The following is a 21,970-nucleotide window of genomic DNA, read 5'->3' on the forward strand; positions in this document are numbered from 1 at the left end:
AAGGCAATTTTTAGTCTATTTGAAAATACCCCAGTCTCAAATGATAAATTTACTATGTCTGTAAGTAGTTCTACAATAAATGTTACACTAGATTTGATATTAGCATCTAGTACCTCATCAGCACCCACTGAATGTATATTAGGTAATCCTTTTATAATTTTAGGCAGTTCCTCAAGTGTTGTTAGTACATGAATAACATATTTGCATAAATTTGTTGGACTGACTGTATCTCCTTACTGTCTGGCTATTGTCATTATGTGTATTTATCAACTGTTGTGGTATATTTGAGAAATAATGTTTGAAAGTGCAAGCCACTTTTCTGGTGTCAGGCAATTTATTATTGTTCATAATCAGTTTTGTATTACAGTCTTCACGTGACATTGCACCTGTTTCTCCACTTACAATTTGCCAGGTTGCTTTAGTCCCATTCTAAGAAATACAGATTAGAGTATCATGTATATGTGTTAGTATTTGTTTGTATCTGTTGAAGTTGGTAATGAAATCAGAACTAGTATTTTGCTTGGAGAACTCATTTGGTCTCATTTTGACACAGTATCTTCATCGCATTTGTGACCCACTAGTTTGTTTTTTGAACAGAGTTACATGTAATTTTATCTTGGGAAAAACTTAAATAAATAGTAAAGCTTAAATGTGGCCATAAACTTAAGTTTTTAATATGCTGTATACATCATTCCAGTATTGACCCTTCAAGCGAAAACGAAAATATTCCACATTTTTTTGAACTGAAATTCTTTACAGTGCATCTTATTCTGCGGAGTTTTGAGTTTCCTGTAACATTCATTGTAAGCATTTGGGCATAGTGTTCACTAAGACCTTTGTATACCAATTGTGTGTTAGTCATATTTGCATGTATTTCCCAAAATTTAGCCTGTGACATGATGCGGAAGTTGCTGTTTTTCAAAATGGTTAGATTACATTTCAGCTTATGTTGAATGTCTGTAATAAATTTATATCATCTTAGAATTTATTTGATTGTGAGAAATCAGTATTGAAGTCACCACATATAATTATATTTTTCTTGGGCAAGTGAATTTCTTCCAAAAATATCTCCATGTGATTAAAAAACACTTTTCTGTTTCTGTCCGGTGACCTGTGTATGCGAAAGATAATTGTATTTTGTCTTGCTATTTCCATTACAGAGAATTCCATGTATTTTTCAGTGGACAGGATATGATATTTAGATATAATGTTCAATCCAGATTGTCGAACACCTGCGCAGATACCCCCATGACTCAGTATTCTCTACAAAATATATTTGAAAATTTAAAATGAGGAATGTAAATCAGGTTTAATGTATCTTGTTGGAGCCAGTTTTCAGTGAAGCATAGGGCAGAAATGTTATTCAGATCATTTAACAAAATTTCTATTTCATTAAGTTTATTGGGCAATGAATTTAACATTTCTGCTGCAGCAATTTAAAACTAGCTACAGGGAATACATCATTTTGTTGTGTGATCACTTACCTCACATTTTGCACTAGTTTCCCTAGTGGGGAAAAAATCCTGATTCTTTTCCTGGTGTGGGAGTCTTGGTGTTGACTTTTGACTTATTGGTTCATAGGATGAGTGATTCTACCATTCTTCCATTGAGATGTTTTGAATTCCACTTTATTACAATTCTTTTTCACCCATCTAACCACTAATGACAACCTTGTTGCTATGTTTGTTGGTTTAAATTCAGCTTGGTAGGTGTGCTGCTGTTTTTTTTCTTTTTGCTTGTTTATGATTACAGACTAGTCCATAATTGTCTGTTATTGTTTGATACTTTCACTTCAAGACATCACTTTTTACCTGTTTGCATATCTGTGTATGCTTTAGTTATGTACTTGGTATTTCTATTTTTGCCATATGTATGAAAGAGGCAAGCCTATTACAAATGTGAATCTTTCCTTGTCTTTTTAAATGTAGACCACGAGATGTATATTCATTTCTTTTCAGTCATTGGATTTCACAAAAGATTCAACTCTTAATTAAAGAGAAAAATACAGTAGTTTATGACTTTTTAGTTTTGTAAGAACAAAGAGCATAGCCGATAAGGTAAACATGTGCACTATTTATGCCCTTATAAATATTTACTGGTGTGCTTATATTCATATATTTTTGCTAGCAAATAAATGTCATTGTTTTGAAATGCTGTGTCACTTCTCATTACTTTAGCATGCAAAGTTGAGCAAGAACAAGCATTGTGAAGTTTGCTTTGGCCATTAATAAACTTTATTGTTGTTAGTTCCTCAATTCCAGTACTATACTTTGACTTTTTGTATCATAGGTGGTATGTCATAACTCTCATAACCTCACTTTCACAATTTGGTACTGGACTAAAGTGAATTGATGTAATGCCTGTTTTGAATACACATTGATGTGATGATGGTGATGTGATGATCCGTTGACATCTAGTGTGAATGGATCTTAATTCTAAGCAAATGTCGATTATTCCCGGTTCCTTGTTTTGATTTAGATCATTCAGTGTTTTAACATTTTTGAAATGTTAAGGATAATAAGTTGCCGTCTCTTTGTCTAAGAACAGATGATGAATGCAGCTAGCTGCTAACTTTGTGTAATGTCTTGTCTGTATAGATGTGTATCTGTTGCCTTTAAGATCCCTTCACCTTCACACACAAATCTATACAGTAAAGTAAGGGCCTCCCAATTGTTGGTTGATCCGTGATAAGACAGGCGAAAAGTTAGGCTAATGGAGGATTATTAGTATTATCTCTATTTTCATTCGCTCTCTCTCTCTCTCTCTCTCTCTCTCTCTCTCTCTCTCTCTTTCTCTCCTTTATCTATGTACAGTTTTTAATATAATATTTCATTACATTAAATCAGCTAAATAGAATCTTTGGTGGAGTCCTTTGTCTTGGTAATCAGCGGCTGGCTTGCTGTAAGAGATCTTTACATTTATTATTACTGTTAAACACTGCATTCAGTCGGGAGAATCAATCGTGTGGACAATTTGTTCCTTTTACGAAAGATTGCGAATTCCAGATGTGTACGAAGCCTTTTTGGACGATTTAACACAGACTCAGTGATTGCAGGCTCTCTTCGACACAGCTGAAACTTCCCCACTAATTACAGGGCCAACGTGATCATCAAATGATTCAGAAAAAACTCATTCGTTCATTCACTCCAGAACAAAAAAAGTCACAAGCCTTATTTATGAAGGAAATTGTGTATTAAATCCATCTCCATTACATGTCCAGATCTCCGGTGATTCCACGTCTTAATTATTTTCCGTTTACAGTTTCTTTCTCTTCAAACAAACCACTAGCGGCACAAATGTTAATTGGCTCACTTTAGCGAGAAGAAAAGCAGAATATGTATCTCTCAGAAACACGTCAATCCCTCAACAGATACTCCAGAAGCTGTCCTAGTTACCACTCTAACAACCTTGGAGAATGCATATATGCATCTCTGTTATTTCAAAGAATAAACGTACTAGAAAATACTTTGGCGTCGACGAGCTGTCGCCGCATATATTACGAGAAAATCAGATCAGATAACTTTTCCAAAGTGAATGAATGTGGGTGGTTTGATTGACAATGATTAATTGGTGCGTGGTAGAGGGTATTTTCTGTGGGGGCATTACAAGTGCTCTCTGAAGTTGTTTTTGCAATATCATAGCTTCCTTTTCATCTTCATGTACTTCTTATTGTGCAACTTTACTGAAAGGAGGGATCAGTCAATGTTACATATTCAGAGGTGTCGAGGAATAGTCAATTTAGTAATGGAAGGAAATATGGAGGGTAAAAATTGTAAAGGGAGACCTAGGCTTGATTACAGTAAAATGGTTGCAGTTGTTATGTAAAGATGAAGAGGCATGCACAGAATAGACTAGTGTGGAGAGCTACATCAAACCTGTCTTTGGACTGATGACAACAACAACAACAACAACAACAACAACAAAAAACCAGTAATAATAGTGTCTTCAAGGTAATTTTGTTTGTATAGGCCTTTGTGTGTATTCTTCCACTTTTGAGCCATTCCTTCTTTGTAACAGCCAAGCTTGCAACAATAACTTCCACTTAAGCTACATTAATTCTCTTGATTTGGAACAGTAAAATGTAGTATATTCTCTTCCTTATGGGCTTCTGTCTGTCTGTACAGTTTTAGGAACTGTCATTGAGAACTAACAGAATTTTGATATTTCTCTTCGCAAGTGCCCTTGGTCCTCCTCCGTCATATAGTATATTTTGTGTTTGTTATCTTTCTGGTGCATTCAAAGTGTGGCCCAAATGTCTCATTCTATCCCGTCTTTGTCAAATTCCAAAGACTCCTTAAAAATAGTTAAAGATACTGACACTCATCGTCAATTTTGTCCTCTGCTGTATTTGAATGCCATCCCCTACCAGGTTCTATTTGCTTTTCAGTTGCACTGTCTTCCCTGACTTTTTCTCCAAAATTCTTTGAAGATTTACTAAATTTTTCATTACCTCTTAGTCTGACAAGTTATGAGCCATTTTCAATAGCTGTAATGCAACTTACACACAACAAAGCACTTTAGACAAAGCATGACACAATAATCAGCTCACAAGTGTTGGCATAATTGTAGTAGCACATTAAAATCACCTGCAATGCAACTAAGCATTTGTGACACTCTCAGGTGACATAGGCGCATAGAGAAGTGTTAAGTGGTCAAAATGATTACTGCCACAGTCATAGGTATACAATGAGAAATAAAAGCAGTGGGTATAGCTACAGGTCTGTAGTTTTTGCAGTGCAGACTGTGTGGAAAAGCAGTAAGAGCCTCACAGTATTCAAGTTTATGGCAAAACTGTCATGACAGGTGGGCAAAATGTCAATGTGGTTAATTCGATTTCTTCAATTGTTCTAAAGGTAAGGAGACAAGTATTCAATGTAGGCGAAATATTGTAACTGTTAATCATATATGAGTGTACTCATAAACTGTATAGTTTACCTGTAGTCCATATAAGTCAACCTTATATATGTTATGTAAATTTATATTCTGGCCAAGAACAAACTTCTCTGTGTAACAATAACTGACACTTGCTGATTATGAAGTATTCACTTGAAAAAGAAAAAAGTCACTCTTCACAACACTAAATTTCATGTTTCCTAGTTTAATAGTTTAATACTTTACAACTTGACAATGCCAGTTATTTAGTTAATTAATGTATTGATAGTTTAAGCAGCTAGATAGACAAAAAGAAAAATCATTTTAAATCTTAGTCCCCTTAATTGTTATTATGGGGACTGGTCTCCAAGGCTGCTCTCAATGAAAAGATGCAGAACATATGCATTGGCCCTCATATAACTCGCACAGCTTTCACTGCAGTATCAACACACAAAGTAATTCCCCTCCAAAATACAATATATCTACAAGACTCCCCCCCGCTCTCTCTCTCTCTCTCTCTCTCTCTCGCACACACACACACACACACACACACACACACACACACACACACACACAGAGTTTTCTTAATTAGATACTACTAATCTATTCTTCACAATATATGTAACAAGGGTACAAATCAAGCCCAATATATGAGTATTTAAGGGCTGGAAAACTTCCAGTGTAGATGACTGGGATGTGTGTAAAATTAACATATCTGAAGTGGCTTCAGAGTATCTGACATGACGTCAGCTAGACCTCATATCTTATTGTAATGTTATATCTTGAAATCTAAGTATACCTCAGCATATATGTTGCTGAGGATTCCCTGTAACTTCTGCCCCTCCTCCTTTTGCAGTTGGCATGCATCTTACATAATTTTATTGAAATGTTCTATCAGCATGCATCTATATGCCAAATAGACCTGTCAGAGTCTTTTATTATGCTAGGAACATTAGTAACTGCATGTAGTAATAATCTTGCTAAGTTTTTGCCCAGTGGTGTAAAACAAAGGAATAAAGGAGTAATGTCAGTAATTTTGTAAACAGTTATGGAATCAAATATCAAAGATGATGAGTTTCGAATGAGTATGACATTACACTTGTTGATTTATTCATATCTCTAATAAGTTCCTTTCACTGAAGAAACTCGTACTTAAGTTCCTGCCCTTAACTTTTCAGTTTGGTTGATGACTTATATTGTTCCTTCCATGTTATAGATCTTGTGAAAAAGTCACTTGCTATTGCTGGAAATGCCATGAACATAATAGGCAGTAAGCTTATTGCTGCAAATCTAAAATATCTCTTCACTCACTGGTGCCTTAGTAAATACCAAATACAGGTAAGCTAATCATTTTTTGGCCATTGTGTAACTCTGATTGATTGCCTCAGTGGCTCATTTTAATACAGAAGTGTTATTAGTATCTAAATTTAGAAACATATGTTTCATAATGAGGAATTTTTGGGGTCAGCAGTGCTATCATTTTTATAGAACATGCATTTGATTATCAAATCTCTTTAGAATGTATTTGTTGGGCTCTTTATGTTAGTTGAAATCTGTATTTAATGCTGCCTCTGTCTCTTTTGTGGACAGAGGTTAAACCAGTGTAATATGCAGATAGTGTTTTTATTCATTCATGTAATTATGTTTTTATTGTTTGTTTTAAATATGCCCTACAATAATTTTAGAGAGTGTAAAATAAACTATTTGGCATCAAAATTGAAAAAATACTATAATTTAAATTTTTGCTTTTATGGCAGACAAACATTACAACATTATGGCTGGAAACTGTATCCTCCCACTCTTTCTTTTTCCTCCACTCTCATTGACGTATTAAACACAGAAAAAATTGAGAGCTGATGACAGTGTAAACTATGTTTGTGTAAAAAAAAGGCTCCAATTGTGCCTCTTCTTGTGGCTGGTCAGCTGATTTGAAAATTATGTGGGATGGTGATTAACAGTGTTAAGAGACAGTACAACCTACCAATCCTTAGCAGAAATAACAAAAAGCAGTTACATATAATAAAGGTGCTGGTAGAGTCATGTGGAGGAAATGAGTCTCCTAATACAGGGGAAATTGCTTTTGTGTATTGTCAAGAGACATATTTGGATCCTTAGTTGCCTGCAGTGAAATGCTGCAACCTCCGTAGAATAGACTAATTAATGATGTAGATGAGGATGGAGGAGCTATACTTGCTGATGAACTGTACAGGTCGATTCAGAAAGAAAGAATGTATTTCAGTTGCTTATTATGGACAAACCATGAAAGATAGACACACATTGAGCATGAAGGTTCAAAGTTTTGACACATTTGTGCTGTTGTCTGCTTGTAACAACCTGATGACTACACCACAAGAGAAATTATTTTGTGTGTTGGAATTTAAGGTAAGTCATTTCATTGTTCATGTGTGACTTGCATTTTGTTGCCAAATTAGCAAGAAGCCACCTCTGTACAAGAATATTTATGGCTAGCATAAATTCTTGGAAGTTTGTTGCACGTGCAAAGGGAAGAGCACTAATCAGCCATGCACATGTGATGAAAATGTCGAGTGTATCCCAGGTGCATTCACATGGAGCCCTCGGAAGTCCACAAGATGGGCATGCCAGGAACTTCAGCTTCCTCAAACAATGATTTGGCAAGTTCTGAAACGACGCCTGCCTGACAGCACTCTGCCTCACTTTCACCTTGAGGGGCAGCATTATCTTAACAACAGCATCCTCCAATGTTGGATTGGAAGAGGTGGACAACAAGACCTCATCCATAATTTTTGGCCTCCCATGTCAGCAGACCTCACAGCTTGCAATTTTTTTTTCTGTTGGGGTACATAAAAGATGGGGTCTTCATCCCACGAATGGCGGCTACTCTTCAAGATCTGAGAAATGGAATTGTTGAGGGCATCGCTTCAGTAAACAGGGACCTGGTGATTCATAAGAGAAATGAGATGGACTGCCATTTTGATCTTTCTTGAGCAATGCATGATTCTCATGTTAAGTGTATGGTATAGTGTCTATGTGAACATAAAACTTTGAACCTCCTTCCCTCCACCAGCGACATGCCCAGTGTATTTCTATCATTCACAGTTTGTCTGTAATGAACAATTAAAATCTGTTCTTTCTTTTTGAATCACCCAGTATATCTCTGCTCTAGATGCTGTAATACTCATTCAGAAACTGTGAACGTCACAAGATTACAGTGTGTTCAGAATATATGCCTCCACATGATAACATGAAACTGATGTTACAAGTTGTTGTTTCTTTTGAGAGGTGAATATTTTTCCTATCATAAGACTCTTCCAAGATTAGTCCATATATACTTCACAGCACTTTATGGAGGTAAGTGGCACGGTGGTTAAGGCAAAGAAATTGCACTCAGCGGGAACTGCAGTCACACGAGGTCTGTTCAAAAAATTCCGAAACATTCGTAATTTTGTGGCAATTGTTTGTTGGGCCAAAATACAATTGGCATCTCTGTGTATTCCTGTGTTTAATGTGTAACTGCTGGAAGTTTCGTTGTTGTATGTCTGTTATTGTTCACTGCTGTATTGATTAGAATGTTGTGTCACACAGTTTGCGAATTTCAAGATGGCGGGGTTAGAGGAGCAACACATCTGCATTAAATTTTGCATGAAACTCAAGAAGCCCTTGATAAAGACACCTCAAATGATGCAGGAGCCTATGGTGATGAGGGCTTCAGCCGTACTCAGTGTTGCGAATAGTTGACATGGTTTAAAAATGGCTGGCTGGAGGTTAAAGCTGACCATAGTTCGGTACTTCCTTCAGCGTCTACTGATAATGCTTGAGTCAGGAACATCAACAAAATTGTGCATGCCATTTAAAGACTGACTGTCCGATAGATTGCAGAAAAATGTAATATTTCACTTGGATCATGTAATTAAATCCTGACACAACATTTTGGAATGCATCGTGTTGCCACCAACTTTGCCCGAAGGCTCACGAGTCAAAATAAGTAAGACCTTCGCATTGCAGTCTGTGAAGAGATTTTGGATCATGCAGATGAGCATGAGCTGTTGCTTAAGAGAATCAACTGATGATGAGATGTGGCTCTATGGTTATTATGTTGAGACCAAGGTTCTATCTTCTCAATGGGTCAGGAAATGTTCTCCAAGACCAAAAAAAGCTCGTCAGGTCAGGTCAAATGTCAAAGCCATACTGATAATTTTCTTTGCCTTTGACACAATTTCATCATGAATTCATGCCATAGGTACAAACTGTTAATCAGTAGTATTATCGGGAGGGGCTGCGATGCCTGCGAGAAAATGTGAGAAGCAAACAGCCTGAGATGTGCCGAGATATGGCTCTTGCACCACTATAATGCACCCGCACGATCATCGTTGTTGGTGTGTGGCTGTTGCACAAAAAACGAAATCGCTGTGCTGCCTCATGCTCATTACTCTCCAGAACTGCCCCCTGCGAAGTGTTTTATTTCCAAAGTTGAAAACCCCATTGAAAAGACGAAGATGTGCAGTGGTAGATGAGACAAAAGAAAATTTGCAGATGACACTTCGCGTTATCCAGCAGGAGGCATACCAAGACTGCTTCAATGCTTGGAGATGCTGTTGGGAGCGGTTTATCAATTGTGGAGGAGAATATTTCGAAGGAGGCCATGCACAACAAGTAAAAGGCAAGTGTAGAAAAATTTTGTGGACAAAGTTACAGAATTTTTTTGACCAGACCACTTATTCCTATTGGCTCTTCTCGATTTAGTTTTTCTGTAGTTTCTCCAAATTATTTCAGGTGACCACAGGCATTTTTGCTTAAACGGGTTGTATTCTATAAGAATACAATAAATTTGGTGAGAGAGAAAGGTATGACGATAGCGTTATAATCAGCAGTGCCTGTCTAGTGGTAAAGTTTTTTCTTTTACACAAATGCCATGCATCACATGACAATAGGTACTGCTTTTAGTCTTCAGCAAGATGAACTAGAAGTAATTACTTTTGAAACATCTCTTGCTATTAATGATAATTACTTCTCCTCTCGTATTATGGCAATGCCGATGACGATGCTGCAGTTGTCTTATTGGAGGTTATTCCCATGCACTCAATGATTTGCTGCAATGATTCATGATGCTCGTAGAGGGGAATAGGTGTACCTGAAGCTCATAGAAATAGAATACTTTTCTTCCACGAACTATCCATTTTTTATTTGTTTGGCGCATTTAGAACAAAATACATCCATACACCGCAGTGGATGAGAACAGAAGAGCTATGTTACAAGCATTAAAACAAGAAAGGTGTTTTTAAAAAAAATCTGAAGGTATCATTTTTAATTTTTCTGCCACCGCTTCAGACTGTATTAGTGCATTGTAATTTGAATTAAGATATCTTTGGTACATTCAACTGGTGCCTGTATGAAAATACATCTCGTTTGTTCATGCAGATAAACCTTGTAGGTACATACACACCCCGTGTTTCTTCAATTGCTCCACCTATAATGAGGAGTGATGTCAATAAGCCTAAAACCCTAACCTGGCTTTCTTCCTTCAACATTATTAATCATGTTCTTGTTAAGTGTTGCACGCAACTGGTCTATCAGTGACACTCCTGTAACTCTCTACCCTTCACCAAGATTTGCCACTTGCTGCATGTGTAACATTCATAAGCTATTCAGGCTGTCCAGGTTATGCTGGATGATAAACACCTTGGGGAAAAATGTAAGCCATGTTGCAGAGACGACCATGAAAAATGATGAAAAAGTATGTGTCTCAGAGTGTGTTGACATTTGTTTCAACCACCTTCATCACATTGCAGGAATCAATTCCTGACACTTTAAAATCTCCCACTTTCTTCCCCATTGTGTACCATCATTTGTGTTACCATTCATGTATTATTTAGAATGTGCCATAATTACCTGATTATAAGACGAAGTTCTTTCTCAGATTTGTCATTCGGGAAATATGGCGTTGTATTTTATTCACAGATTATGCAATTGCTGCTGCGGTCAATGTTTCTGCATTGTTTAATAGATTATCTTAGGGGTTGTCTTACATTTACAGATGAAGCTTTATTTTATTTTGAGCAATCCCAAAGGGTAGGGCTCAGCAAACAATGCTTGCATTCAGATAGGCTCGAGATTGCCATTGGGCAAAGTTGGTGGCAACATGATGCATTCCATAATGTTGTCAGGATTTAATTACATGATCCAGTACGGTATCGACCTTGCTCGACCAGTCACGTGGCATATGATCTGCAGTGGTAGCACAGGGGATACGCTAGAAACTATGTACTAGCAACTGCAGCAACCTAATGCTCTAAATTCTATCAGCTTACAAACTTTGTTGTATTTGAAGAGGTTTGTAATTAAAGTTATCACACATGTGGAGACTGTATACATACATTTACACTCCTTTTTAAGTAAAGGTAATGTTCAGAGGCAAAAATCTTCTCCTTCATAAACCATTACTAGACTCTGAAGCCAAGTGTATATTTTGTTTGTTTATGAGAGACTGTTATGACTTGTCAGGCGGGTTGCAAATGAGAAATTTGGTCGCTGTTCTCACTTATTAGAATATCCGGGGAAAAACTTTACCAGTTTTTAATCAAGTTTGGTACAAGCTGATGACATTTAGAAGAAACAAGAAAGAAAATTAATCAGAAATGAAATGACTGAAAAACAAAATAAATCATATTAAACTGGCTAAAATTATTATTGTAAGAATAAATTACAGTGGAAAGACCTGTTGTGGAGATAGTACCAACAGACATAACTACGTAGCGAGTTCGAAAACTGGACTGAATCATAATTGCTATCGTTTATTTATTTATTAGTTGCTACTGTTACATATAACCTGCACTCTGGAAGATATTGCCATCCACATTTCACTTTTGCTCAAGAACAGCACTATAGAACATTGAATAGGGCTCAGTGACACCAACTTGGCTGTGAACTAGGATGAGAGTGAGGAGGGAGTGGTGGGCACGCACAAATTATGTTGTGTTGCCAACCATGGAATGTATACTGCGTACTTTGGCTTTTTATGTACATCTACCATGTTTAAACTGCAGTTTGACTGAATCCATTTACACTCAGATTTGACTTGACTTCGAAATTGGACACATACTCAACAACAGCACACGTTTCTGCAGGAGATTCTAAAAGTCAAGATTGGGGCCAGCGGCATACTTATGTGTTTCACGCAACAACATTGTCAACACTCACCGTGAGATATGATGGGAACAACTTCGGGTGTGTCAACTGCTGGTCCTACACAGCCAGTGAGGAGGAGCAGGCAGGTGATATGGTCGGAAGCAAGAGACATCATAACATTCTCATGTCAGTATAGAAGGAAAATTTGGTATGTCTACAGGAAAAAACAGCTGTGTTCTCAGGTCGCACCGGAATCACACCTCAGAAAGTGCAACATATTCAGGAGCAACTACCAAATATTTTCCACACTGATGATCTAAGTTTCACATCCTGTTAGGATGATGATGATGATGATGATGATGATGATGATGATGATGGTGATGGTGATGATGATGACGACGACGACAATGATGAATAATAGTGATACCACAGACAACAGTCAAAGTAAACAAAAAAAGGCAGTGAAGTTAAAAATTGATGTAAACAATTTCTTTTTTGTTTATTTTATTTCTCCTTGGTTCACCAAAACATAGACAATGAATAAATGGCATAAGTTTAGAAGAGATGTGTACGTTATTACTTTAGGCAGAGAAAGTTTATGATTTTAATTAGTCAGAATATGTTAGAAAATAAATTTTTCTCAAGGAGCCCTGTAAAAAAAATGGGGGTTGTCTTATATTCAGAGTCATCTTATAATCGGGTAAATATGGTATTACTCCCACTTTCCCAAACTCCCTTTTTCATTTATTCTGTTTCTGTCCGTGACCATCATATAATTTTCTAATTTATCTCTACTGCATTCTCTTCCCTCTCTTCACGAACCCCCTGTTCTATCTTCCCACCAGCACTGTTAAGCATTTCTCCCCTGTTGTGTATATAGTACTTTTTACCAAGGATCTGTGGACGTGGTGAATAGAAATCCATTGCTTTAGTGATTACCCTGACCTGTTGTTGTTGTTGTGGTCTTCAGTCCTGAGACTGGTTTGATGCAGCTCTCCATGCTACTCTATCTTGTGCAAGCTTTTTCATCTCCCAGTACCTACTGCAACCTACATCCTTCTGAATCTGCTTAGTGTATTCATCTCTTGGTCTCCCTCTACGATTTTTACCCTCCACGCTGCCCTCCAATACTAAATTGGTGATCCCTTGATGCCTCAGAACATGTCCTACCAACCGATCCCTTCTTCTGGTCAAGTTGCGCCACAAACTTCTCTTCTCCCCAATCCTATCCAATACTTCCTCATTAGTTATGTGATCTACCCATCTAATCTTCAGCATTCTTCTGTAGCACCACATGGTGATCTATTATAATGAGTTATTTGGAATTAATGAATTTTGAAATAGCACTCAATCTCAAGTCAGTGTAACTTACAGACAGAACAATTTAGTAGCCTGCCACCAATAATTATGTTGTAGTGTAATTGTAGTAGCTGGACCTTCTGCTACATTATAAGCATAATCCCGTATGACGAATCAAATTATTAATCAGATTGTTGATCCTATCAGCTGTTTGTATAAATTTACACCCCTAAGGAAATTTGGCTCATGTGCCCAATTTCATCAGCTGTAGGAATAGTGCTCATTCTTTCCTGTCGTGTTTTTATCTTAGTCTCAGTATCTTTAAAATTTTTTATTGATTTCATATTTGCCATTGCTATAATTTCTTAAGTGACTTGAGTCTAAATGTTGATAATATCTAGTGAAAAGTAATTTTTTTCTTTTTTCTCTCAGGAGTTTCCGTGGCTGTTACTGGAATGTTCTTCAGAGGCTGACTTTTATACAACACATCTTAAAACTATTGTACCTATACTATTTTTCAATCGAGATCTAGATATCATTGAAGAACTTTGTTTAAAAGTGGGTAAAGATCTGAAATTGGTTACTGAGGTTAGTAATTTTATGCATATTATTGAGTTACACAGAAAATCTCTGACAAGCTGTTACGATAGGATGATTTGTGAATCCATACATTGATGATCATTATATTTTAGTTTTGCTTTATTTTTCATAAAAAAGATGTGCTAGTATTTGACTTTATGATCATAATGGTATGTATCTCTTAATGATAAAATATTCTCTGGTTTCGAGCCACATCAAGTGGTTATCTGCCATGAGCTTTTGGCTGAAATCTCCTCTGCCATTGTCAAGTGGTTGGCCGTCATCAGAATGCCTGTGCCATGCTTATATAGCCATACCACCATCAGTGACGTCACTGGTGCCTAGTCCCCAACCATATAGGGCAATGTTTTCGTTGTGCGACTGTCGCGCCCACTTCAACTCCCCGATCACAGGATCACAGTCCATACTCAGCTGAAATCCAACATCTTTAGTGAGCCAATATTTAGATCTCTATTGTTTCGTATATTATGCTGTCCCATAAGCTGTTGGTCTGTTTAGTAATAGAAGTAACGTCGAATGCAATTTGGTGTCCACTTTCCACTGCGTGCTCCGCTACAGCTGATTTTGTTGGGATAGTGTTGGCGGAAACACCTTTCATGTTCTATGCGACACTGTTCAATAGTACGGACAGTCTGACCCACATAAAGTTGCCTAACACAACCACCCCCCCCCCCCTCACACACACACACACACACACACACACACACACACACACACACACACACACATATGGTATTTTGTGCATTCCCGGTGGTCTGAGGCCTACAATGTCTTTAAGAGGCTTCATTAGCTGCCACTTTTAAGTAAATGTAACATTCCAAAATGGCTGTGTTCTCCTACAGAAAACGGTTGATTCGGAGCCCAGACCAGTTTTTTTTTTAAATATATATGAGAGACTGTAATAATTTACTAAGTGAATTGAAAATGAGAAATTTGGTCACTGTTCATGTATTAGAATACTGGGTAAGAATGTTACTAGCTTTTAGTTAGCTTTGGAACATGATAGTGACATTCTGTTGAAACAAGAAGGAAGCTTAATCCAGAATGGAATATCTAGCAAAGGAAATAAATCATATTAAACTGACTGTAATTGTTGTTGTGAGAATAAATTACACCGGGAAGACCCGTTGCAGAGGTAGTTCTGACAGGTATCAATAGATTGCCGGACGAATGAGAGTTCAAGAATGGGACTGAATCGTAATTGTGATCTTTTGTTTATGTATTAGTTGGTATTGTTACATATGAACTGCACACAAGAAGATATTGCAATCTGTTTCCCACAGATGCTTTAGTTTAGCACTATGAAAGGGTTGGAAGGGGAATAGAGACACCAGCTTGGCTGAGAGCTATGAAAATGATTGCTGAGAAGGGAGCAGTGAGCGATCATACTTTGGCTTTTTCTGAACATATAACACACTTAAACTGCAGTCTGTGTGAGTCCAGTTCAGTTGAACTAGTTTAAATATTGGACAAATACTCAGCAGTAGTATTCTTTTCTGCAAGATACAGTAAAAGTCTGAATGGGGGCCAGTGGCGTACTTACATGTTTCTTGCTGCAATATTGTTGACACTCGCTGTGACGTCTGACAGTAATGAAAGAGGGTTGTGTCGGCTGGCTCTACACGGGCAATGAGATGAGAGAGTGCCAGGTGGACAATATGTTTGGAAGCAAGAGACTTTGTAACATTCTCACATCAGAATAGAAGCTAAACTGGATATGCATTCGGGGGCTGCGAAAGCTGTATCCTCAGGTCCCACCGTAATGAAAAGGATAGTTGCTACTCACCTTATAGGGTAGATGTTGAGTCGCAGAAAGGCACAACAAAAGACTGTCGGAAAGTTAGCTTTCAGCCAACAAGGCATTTGTCAAAGGAAGGCCAGGAGGTTTAAGGGAATGTAGGATATACTGCAGGGAGAGTTCCTACCTGCACAATCCAGAAAAGCTGGTGTTGGTGGGAAGGGTCCATATGGCACACACTGTGAAGCAGTCATTGAAATCATGGGTGTCGTTTCGGGTGGCATGCTCAGCAAGAGAATGGTCCAGTTGTTTCTTGGCCACAGTTTGTCGGTGGCCATTCTTGCAGACAGACAGCTTGTTGGGTGTGGTGCCCACATAGAATGCAGCACAGTGGTTGCAGGTTAGCTTGTGAAACACGACTGGTTTCACAAGTAGCCTTGCCTTTGATGGGGTAGGTTATGATAGTGACAGGATGGTGGGAGGATGTATGGGACAGTTCTTGCATCTAGGTGTCTTACAGGGATATAAGCTGTGAGGGGAGAGTTTGGGAGCAGGAGATGTGTAGGGATGGACGAATATATTGTTTACGATCGATGAGTGGCAGAATACCACTATGGAAGGGTCGGAAACAATAGTGGTAGAGCATTTCTCAGTGTAGGGCACAACTAGAGTTAGTTGAAACATGGGTGGAGGATGTAATTCCGTTGCTCCAGTCCTGGGGGAGGGTACTGAATCTTGAGGGGAGTGTCCCTATGTGGCCGGACGTGGTAGTTTGGTAGGTAGTGGGTGACCGGAGAGATAAGGCACGGAGATCTGTTCTTGTACAAGGTTGGGAGGGTAATAATGAACTGCGATAGCCTCAGTGAGACCCTTGGCGTATTTCAAGATGGTCCACTTATTTCTACAGATGCGATAGCCATGAGTGGTTAGGCTGAATGGAAAGGACTTCCTGTTACGGAATGGGTAACGGCTGTCGAAGTGGAGGTATTGCTTGTGGTTTGATACATACAGTGGTGCTGATGTAGCTGTCTTTGAGGTGGAGGTCAACATCAAGGAATGTGGCTGCTTGGTTTGTTAGGACCTGGTGAAATGAATGGGTGAGAAGGTGTTGAGATTCTGGACGGATGTGAATAGGGTGTCCTCACTTTTGTTCCAGATCATGAAGATGACATCAGTGAATCTGAACCACGTGAGGGGTTTGGGCCATGAATAGGTTGGCATAGAATGGTGACATGCGAGTGCCCATAGCTGTGCTCCAGATTAGTTTGTAGGTAATGCCTTCAAAAGAGATGTCATTGTGGCGAGGATATAATTTGTCATGGTGATTAAGATGGAGGTTGTAGGTTTGAAATATGTTGGGCATTGGGAAAATTAGTGTTCAATAATGATGAGCAGGGCACCATGTGGTAAAGAGACAGGACTGTGGAGAATCAATGGAGGAAATGATTGGTATCTTTTATGTAGGACGGTAGGTTGCGGGTAATGGGCTGAAGGTGTTGTCTTCGAGAACAGAGATTCTCTCAGTGGGGGCTCAGTAACCGGCCACAATGGGGTGTCCTGGGTGATTGGGTTTATGGACTTTAGAAAACAATTAGAAGATAGGAGTGCGGAGAACAGTAGGTGTCAGGAGAGAGATGGATTCCAAGGAGAGGTTCTGGGATGGGCTTAAGGATTTGAGGATCCTGCTGAATTTCTGGAATGGAGTCATTGTGGCATGGTTTGTAGGTGGATGAATCTGACAGCTGGCAAAGTCCTTCTGCCAGGTGATCCTTGCGGTTCAAAACAACAGTGGTGGAGCCTTTGTCAGCAGGTGGGATTATAAGGTCGGGATCAGTTTTTAGGTGGCAGATTGCCAATCTTTCTGTGGATGTAAGGTTGATTTGCGTTTTGAAAGATTTTGGGACTGATGACAAGGCAAGGATCGAAGTTAAGAAATTCTAAGAAGTTAACAGGGGGTGATTTGGGGCCAGTGGAGGTGGATCACTGTTGGATGGAGGAGTGAATTTAGTCATGCAGGGTTCAACTTTGGTCTTTGGTTGACTCTGATTGGGTTGGTGGCGAAAAAGTGTTTCCACTGTAGGGACCAGGAGGAGAGAAAGTCTTTAATAAGTCCTGCATGACTGAATTTGCAGATGGGGCAAAAGGTGAGACTTTTGGAAAGAATTGATACTTCTGCGGGGCTAAGGCTTTTGGAGGAAAGGTTCATGACTGTGTATCGAGTTCTGTGGGGTAAATGTAGTAGGTCTGCGAGACACAGTTTGTCTGCTTTTTTGGGGGGGGGGGGGGGGTTGCAGATTGTTGTGGAGGTGATAGACAGTGGTAGTCTAAGGGAGTAGAAAGTGAGTGGTTGGAGAGTATTTTGAGGTGGCGTTGTGCATGTTGTTCTAGTTCCTGTAGGACAAGAGTTTCGATGTGTGTTAGAGGATCCAGGAATTGGGGATTGCATAGCAGGAGAATTTTATGTATGGAGAGAAGATATTGCAATTAGGTTTGGTCCTGATCTATCTGGTTTTTCAGAACTTTGTTAGTGAGGGCTAAGGATTGGCAGAATCTGAACAGATGGAGGTCATTGTGGAAGGAAGGGTGGCAGCCGGAGATGGGTAATTTGGTGGTAATTCCATTTGCAGGGATTCCATGAGGTAATTAGATGGTAGGACCATTTGGTGGGATTTGATGAGCCAAGCAACAACACAGGAACAGTATGTGGGACTGGGTTCTGTATTGATGAAGATGGAAGGAGCAAGGATCCGTGGTGGTGGGAAAACCGTGTCATAATAAATAAATAACAAAGAATTACATTCAAAAAAATTTGCAAAAATATAAACATGTGGGGGAAAATTACAAAAAGGAAGAATGAGATGAAACAATGGGAAACAAGATGAATATGAAGGAGTAGTCCAATAATGAAGGGTGAAAACCAACTGAAGTTGGTGTGAAGTCATAATGAGATCAAGTGAAAATAAAAATAAAACTTTACAGTGGGTTACCAATCTGTGGTTGGATAAGTGTCAGAAGGGGGACGGCAGAAGGGACTAGATTAGGAGAGATAAATAGGTGTGAACTGGTATAGAGAGGGTATGGAATGGCAGGTTGGGCAGGATTGGTAGGATGAGATACAAGTTCATGTGGCACTGAAAGCTGCGGGAAATAACACGTGAAAATAAGCAAAGATGACGCAGGGAGAATGATCAATAGGAAAGCATGGATTAATTATGTCGGCGGGTGTAAAGTGGGACATAAGATGTTGCACTGACAACCAGTATGGTCTTGTAGATGCCTGTTGTGCATGGCCAGGACAGGTGATACAGTGGCTCATAAGAAGGGCATGTCGTACAGTTTGTATGGCGATAGGAGAAACACAGGAAAGAAGAGAAAGTAGGACGGACACTGAGTGTAGTAATGCATTAGAAAATAGTAACAAAAGGAAAACGACACTGGATTAGGATGGAAGAAAAGCTGTCAGACAAAATCAAACAACGGAAAATCCAGGATGGGAATGTAACAATATGATGAAAGGGTTAGTTGCTACTCACCATATAGTGGAGATGTTGAGCTGTAGAAAGGCACAAGAAGAAGACTGTTGGAAAGTTAGCTTTAGATCAACAAGGCCTTTGTCAAAAGTAGACAATATACATACAGAAATACACTGCAAGCAGCAGGGCATTATGGGAGAGGCAACAGAGGGTGGTAGGGAAGAGGGAGGGTGGATGGACGGGAGGGTAGGGGTGGGGATGGTAAAGTGCTGTTGGGAGAGTGTAGGGACAAGGTGGAGAGGGGAGCAGGTAGGCGCAGTCGGGAGGTTAGACGCGGCACAGAGGAGAGGAGGAGGGGAGGGGTGGTTAGCAGAAAAGCAGAGAAGTAAAAAGATGGTGGATTGGTGGAATTGAGGACTGTGTAGTGCAGGAATTGGAACAGGGAAGTGCGGAAATGGGAACAGGGAAGGGGCTAACGAAGGTTGAGGCCAGGAGAGTTATGGGAATGTAGGATAGATTTCAGGGCAAATTCCCAACAGCACAATTCAGAAAAGCTGGTGTAGGAAGGAATGATCCAGATGGCGTAGGCTGTGAAGCAGTCGTTGAAATGAAGAATGTCGTGTTGGACTAGCATGCTCGGCAACAGGGTGGGCGAGTTGTTTCTTAGCCACAGTTTGTCAGAGGCCATTCATGCAGACAGACAGCTTGTTGGTTGTCATGCCAACATAGAATGCAGCACAGCGGTTGCAGCTTACCTTGTAGATCAAGTGACTGGTTTCACAGGTAGCCCTGCCTTTGATGGGATAGATGCTGTTTGTAATCGGGCAGAAGTAGGTGATGGTGGGAGGATGTCATGCAACTAGGTTTATTACATGGATATGAGCCATGAGACAAGGGGGCTGGGAGCAGGAGTTGTGTAGGGGTGGACTAGGAAATTGTGTATGTTCGGTGGGCGGCGGAATACCACTGTGGGAGGAGTGGGGTGGTTAGTGGGTATGACATTTCTAATTTCAGGGCACACTGAGAGGTAGTCAAAACCTTACGCTGAATGTACTTCATTCGCTTGAGTCGTGGGTGATACTCAGTCATGAGGGCAATGCTGCTTTGTGGCCAGACGCTGGGGCTTTGGGAGGTGTTGGGTGACTGGAAAAATAAGGCATGGGAGATCTGTTTTTGTGCAAGGTGAGGAGGGTAATTACAATCTATAAAGGCCTCAGTGAAACCCTTGGTATATTTCGAGAGGGACTGCTCATCATCAAAGATGTGACGGCCGTGGGTGGCTAGGCTCTATTGAATGGGTGACAGATGTCAAAGTGGAGGTAGTTGGTAGGTTTCATATGGCCAGGGTTACTGATACAGCTATCTTTTGAGATGTGGTTCAACATTGAGGAAGGTGGCTTGATGGGTTGGGTAGGAAGAGGTGAAGCAAATGGGGGAGAAGGTGCTGATGTTCTGGAGGAATGTGGGTAGTGTGTCCTCACGCTCAACTAAGTTCACAAAGATGTCGTCAATGAATCTGAACAAGGTGAGGGGTTTGGGATTGTGTGTGGTTAGGAAGGATTGCTCTAGATGGCCCATGAACAAGTTGGCATAGGATGGTGCTACGCAGTCCCAAATTCCTGGATCCCATAACACACATTGAAACTCTTGTACTACAGCAACTAGAGCAACATGCACAACACCACCTCAAAATACTCTCCAACCTGCTCACTTCCTACTCGCGCCTTAGACTACCACTGTCCACCACCTCTACAACAACCTCCAAACCTGCCTCCCCCCAGTCCCCTCATAGCTGACAAACCCTGTCTCCCATATTTATTACGCTTACCACACCCTCCAAAACTCTGTCCCACCACCACACAGAATCCAGAATTTAAGTGCACCTGAAATAAAGTCATGAACATGGCCTTACCGCAGTTGAACGCTACCTTTCCCAATGCTCAACAGATTCCAAGCCCGCTAGCTCCTTCCTAGTCACCATGGCCAGCTGTATCCTCACCTAAAGTTACTTCTGTGAAGGCATTACCTACAAACAAATCCGGGTCACAGCTATGAGCACCCACATGGCACCATCCTATGTCAACCTGTCATGGGCCATCCAGAAGAAGCCTTCCTAAACACCAACAATCCCAAACCCCTCACCTGGCTCAGATTCATTGATAACATCTTTGTGATCTGGGTTGAGGGTGAGTAAATGCTATTCACATTCCTCCAGAACCTCAACACCTTCTCCCCCCATTCCCTTCACCAGTTCCCACTCAACCCAACAAACAGCTTCCATGATGTTGACCTCCACCTCAAAGATGGCTATATCAGTACCAACCACTAGCAATACCTCCACTTTGCCAGCTGTTACCCATTCCATACTAAGAAATCCCTTCCATACAGCCTAGCCATTCTCCACCTTGAACAGAAACAGATCCCCCCAGTCACCCAACACCTCCCAAAGCCCCATCGTCTGGCCCCAGAGGAGCGTTCTCCTCATGACTCAGAGCCACCCAGGACTGGAGCAACTGCACTACATTCTCCGCCAGGGTTTCGACTTCCTCTCGTGCCCTGAAATGTGAAATGTAGTACCCACTACCCTTCTCACTCCTCCAATAGTGGTATTCCGCCACCCACCAAACCTATTCAACCCCTGCACCCAGCTTCTTGCCTCATGGCTCATATCCCCGTAATAAACCTAGAGGCACGACCTGTCCCATACATCCTCCCACCATCACCTATTCCAGTCCTGTCACAAACATCACCTATCCTATCAAAGGCAGGGCTACCTGTGAAACAAATCATGTGATCTACAAGCTAAGCCCCAATCACTGTGCTGCCACATATGTAGGCATGGCAACCAACAAGCTGTCTGTCTGCATGAATAGTTGTTGACAAA

General features: G+C 40.1%; 1 protein-coding gene across 1 annotated transcript in view; it reads left to right on the forward strand.

Annotated features, from left to right (window-relative positions):
* The window catches only part of LOC124591556 (serine-protein kinase ATM-like), a 456,741-nt gene that overhangs the window by 211,924 nt on the left and 222,847 nt on the right, over positions 1 to 21,970 (forward strand). The window contains exons 22-23 of the mRNA XM_047131742.1: positions 6,089 to 6,210; positions 13,708 to 13,863. Coding sequence (XP_046987698.1) covers positions 6,089 to 6,210; positions 13,708 to 13,863 — 278 coding nt within the window. The remainder of the gene's footprint in view (positions 1 to 6,088; positions 6,211 to 13,707; positions 13,864 to 21,970) is intronic.

The sequence above is a fragment of the Schistocerca americana genome, chromosome 2 (assembly GCF_021461395.2).
Source record: "Schistocerca americana isolate TAMUIC-IGC-003095 chromosome 2, iqSchAmer2.1, whole genome shotgun sequence".
NCBI classification, from domain to species: domain Eukaryota; kingdom Metazoa; phylum Arthropoda; class Insecta; order Orthoptera; family Acrididae; genus Schistocerca; species Schistocerca americana.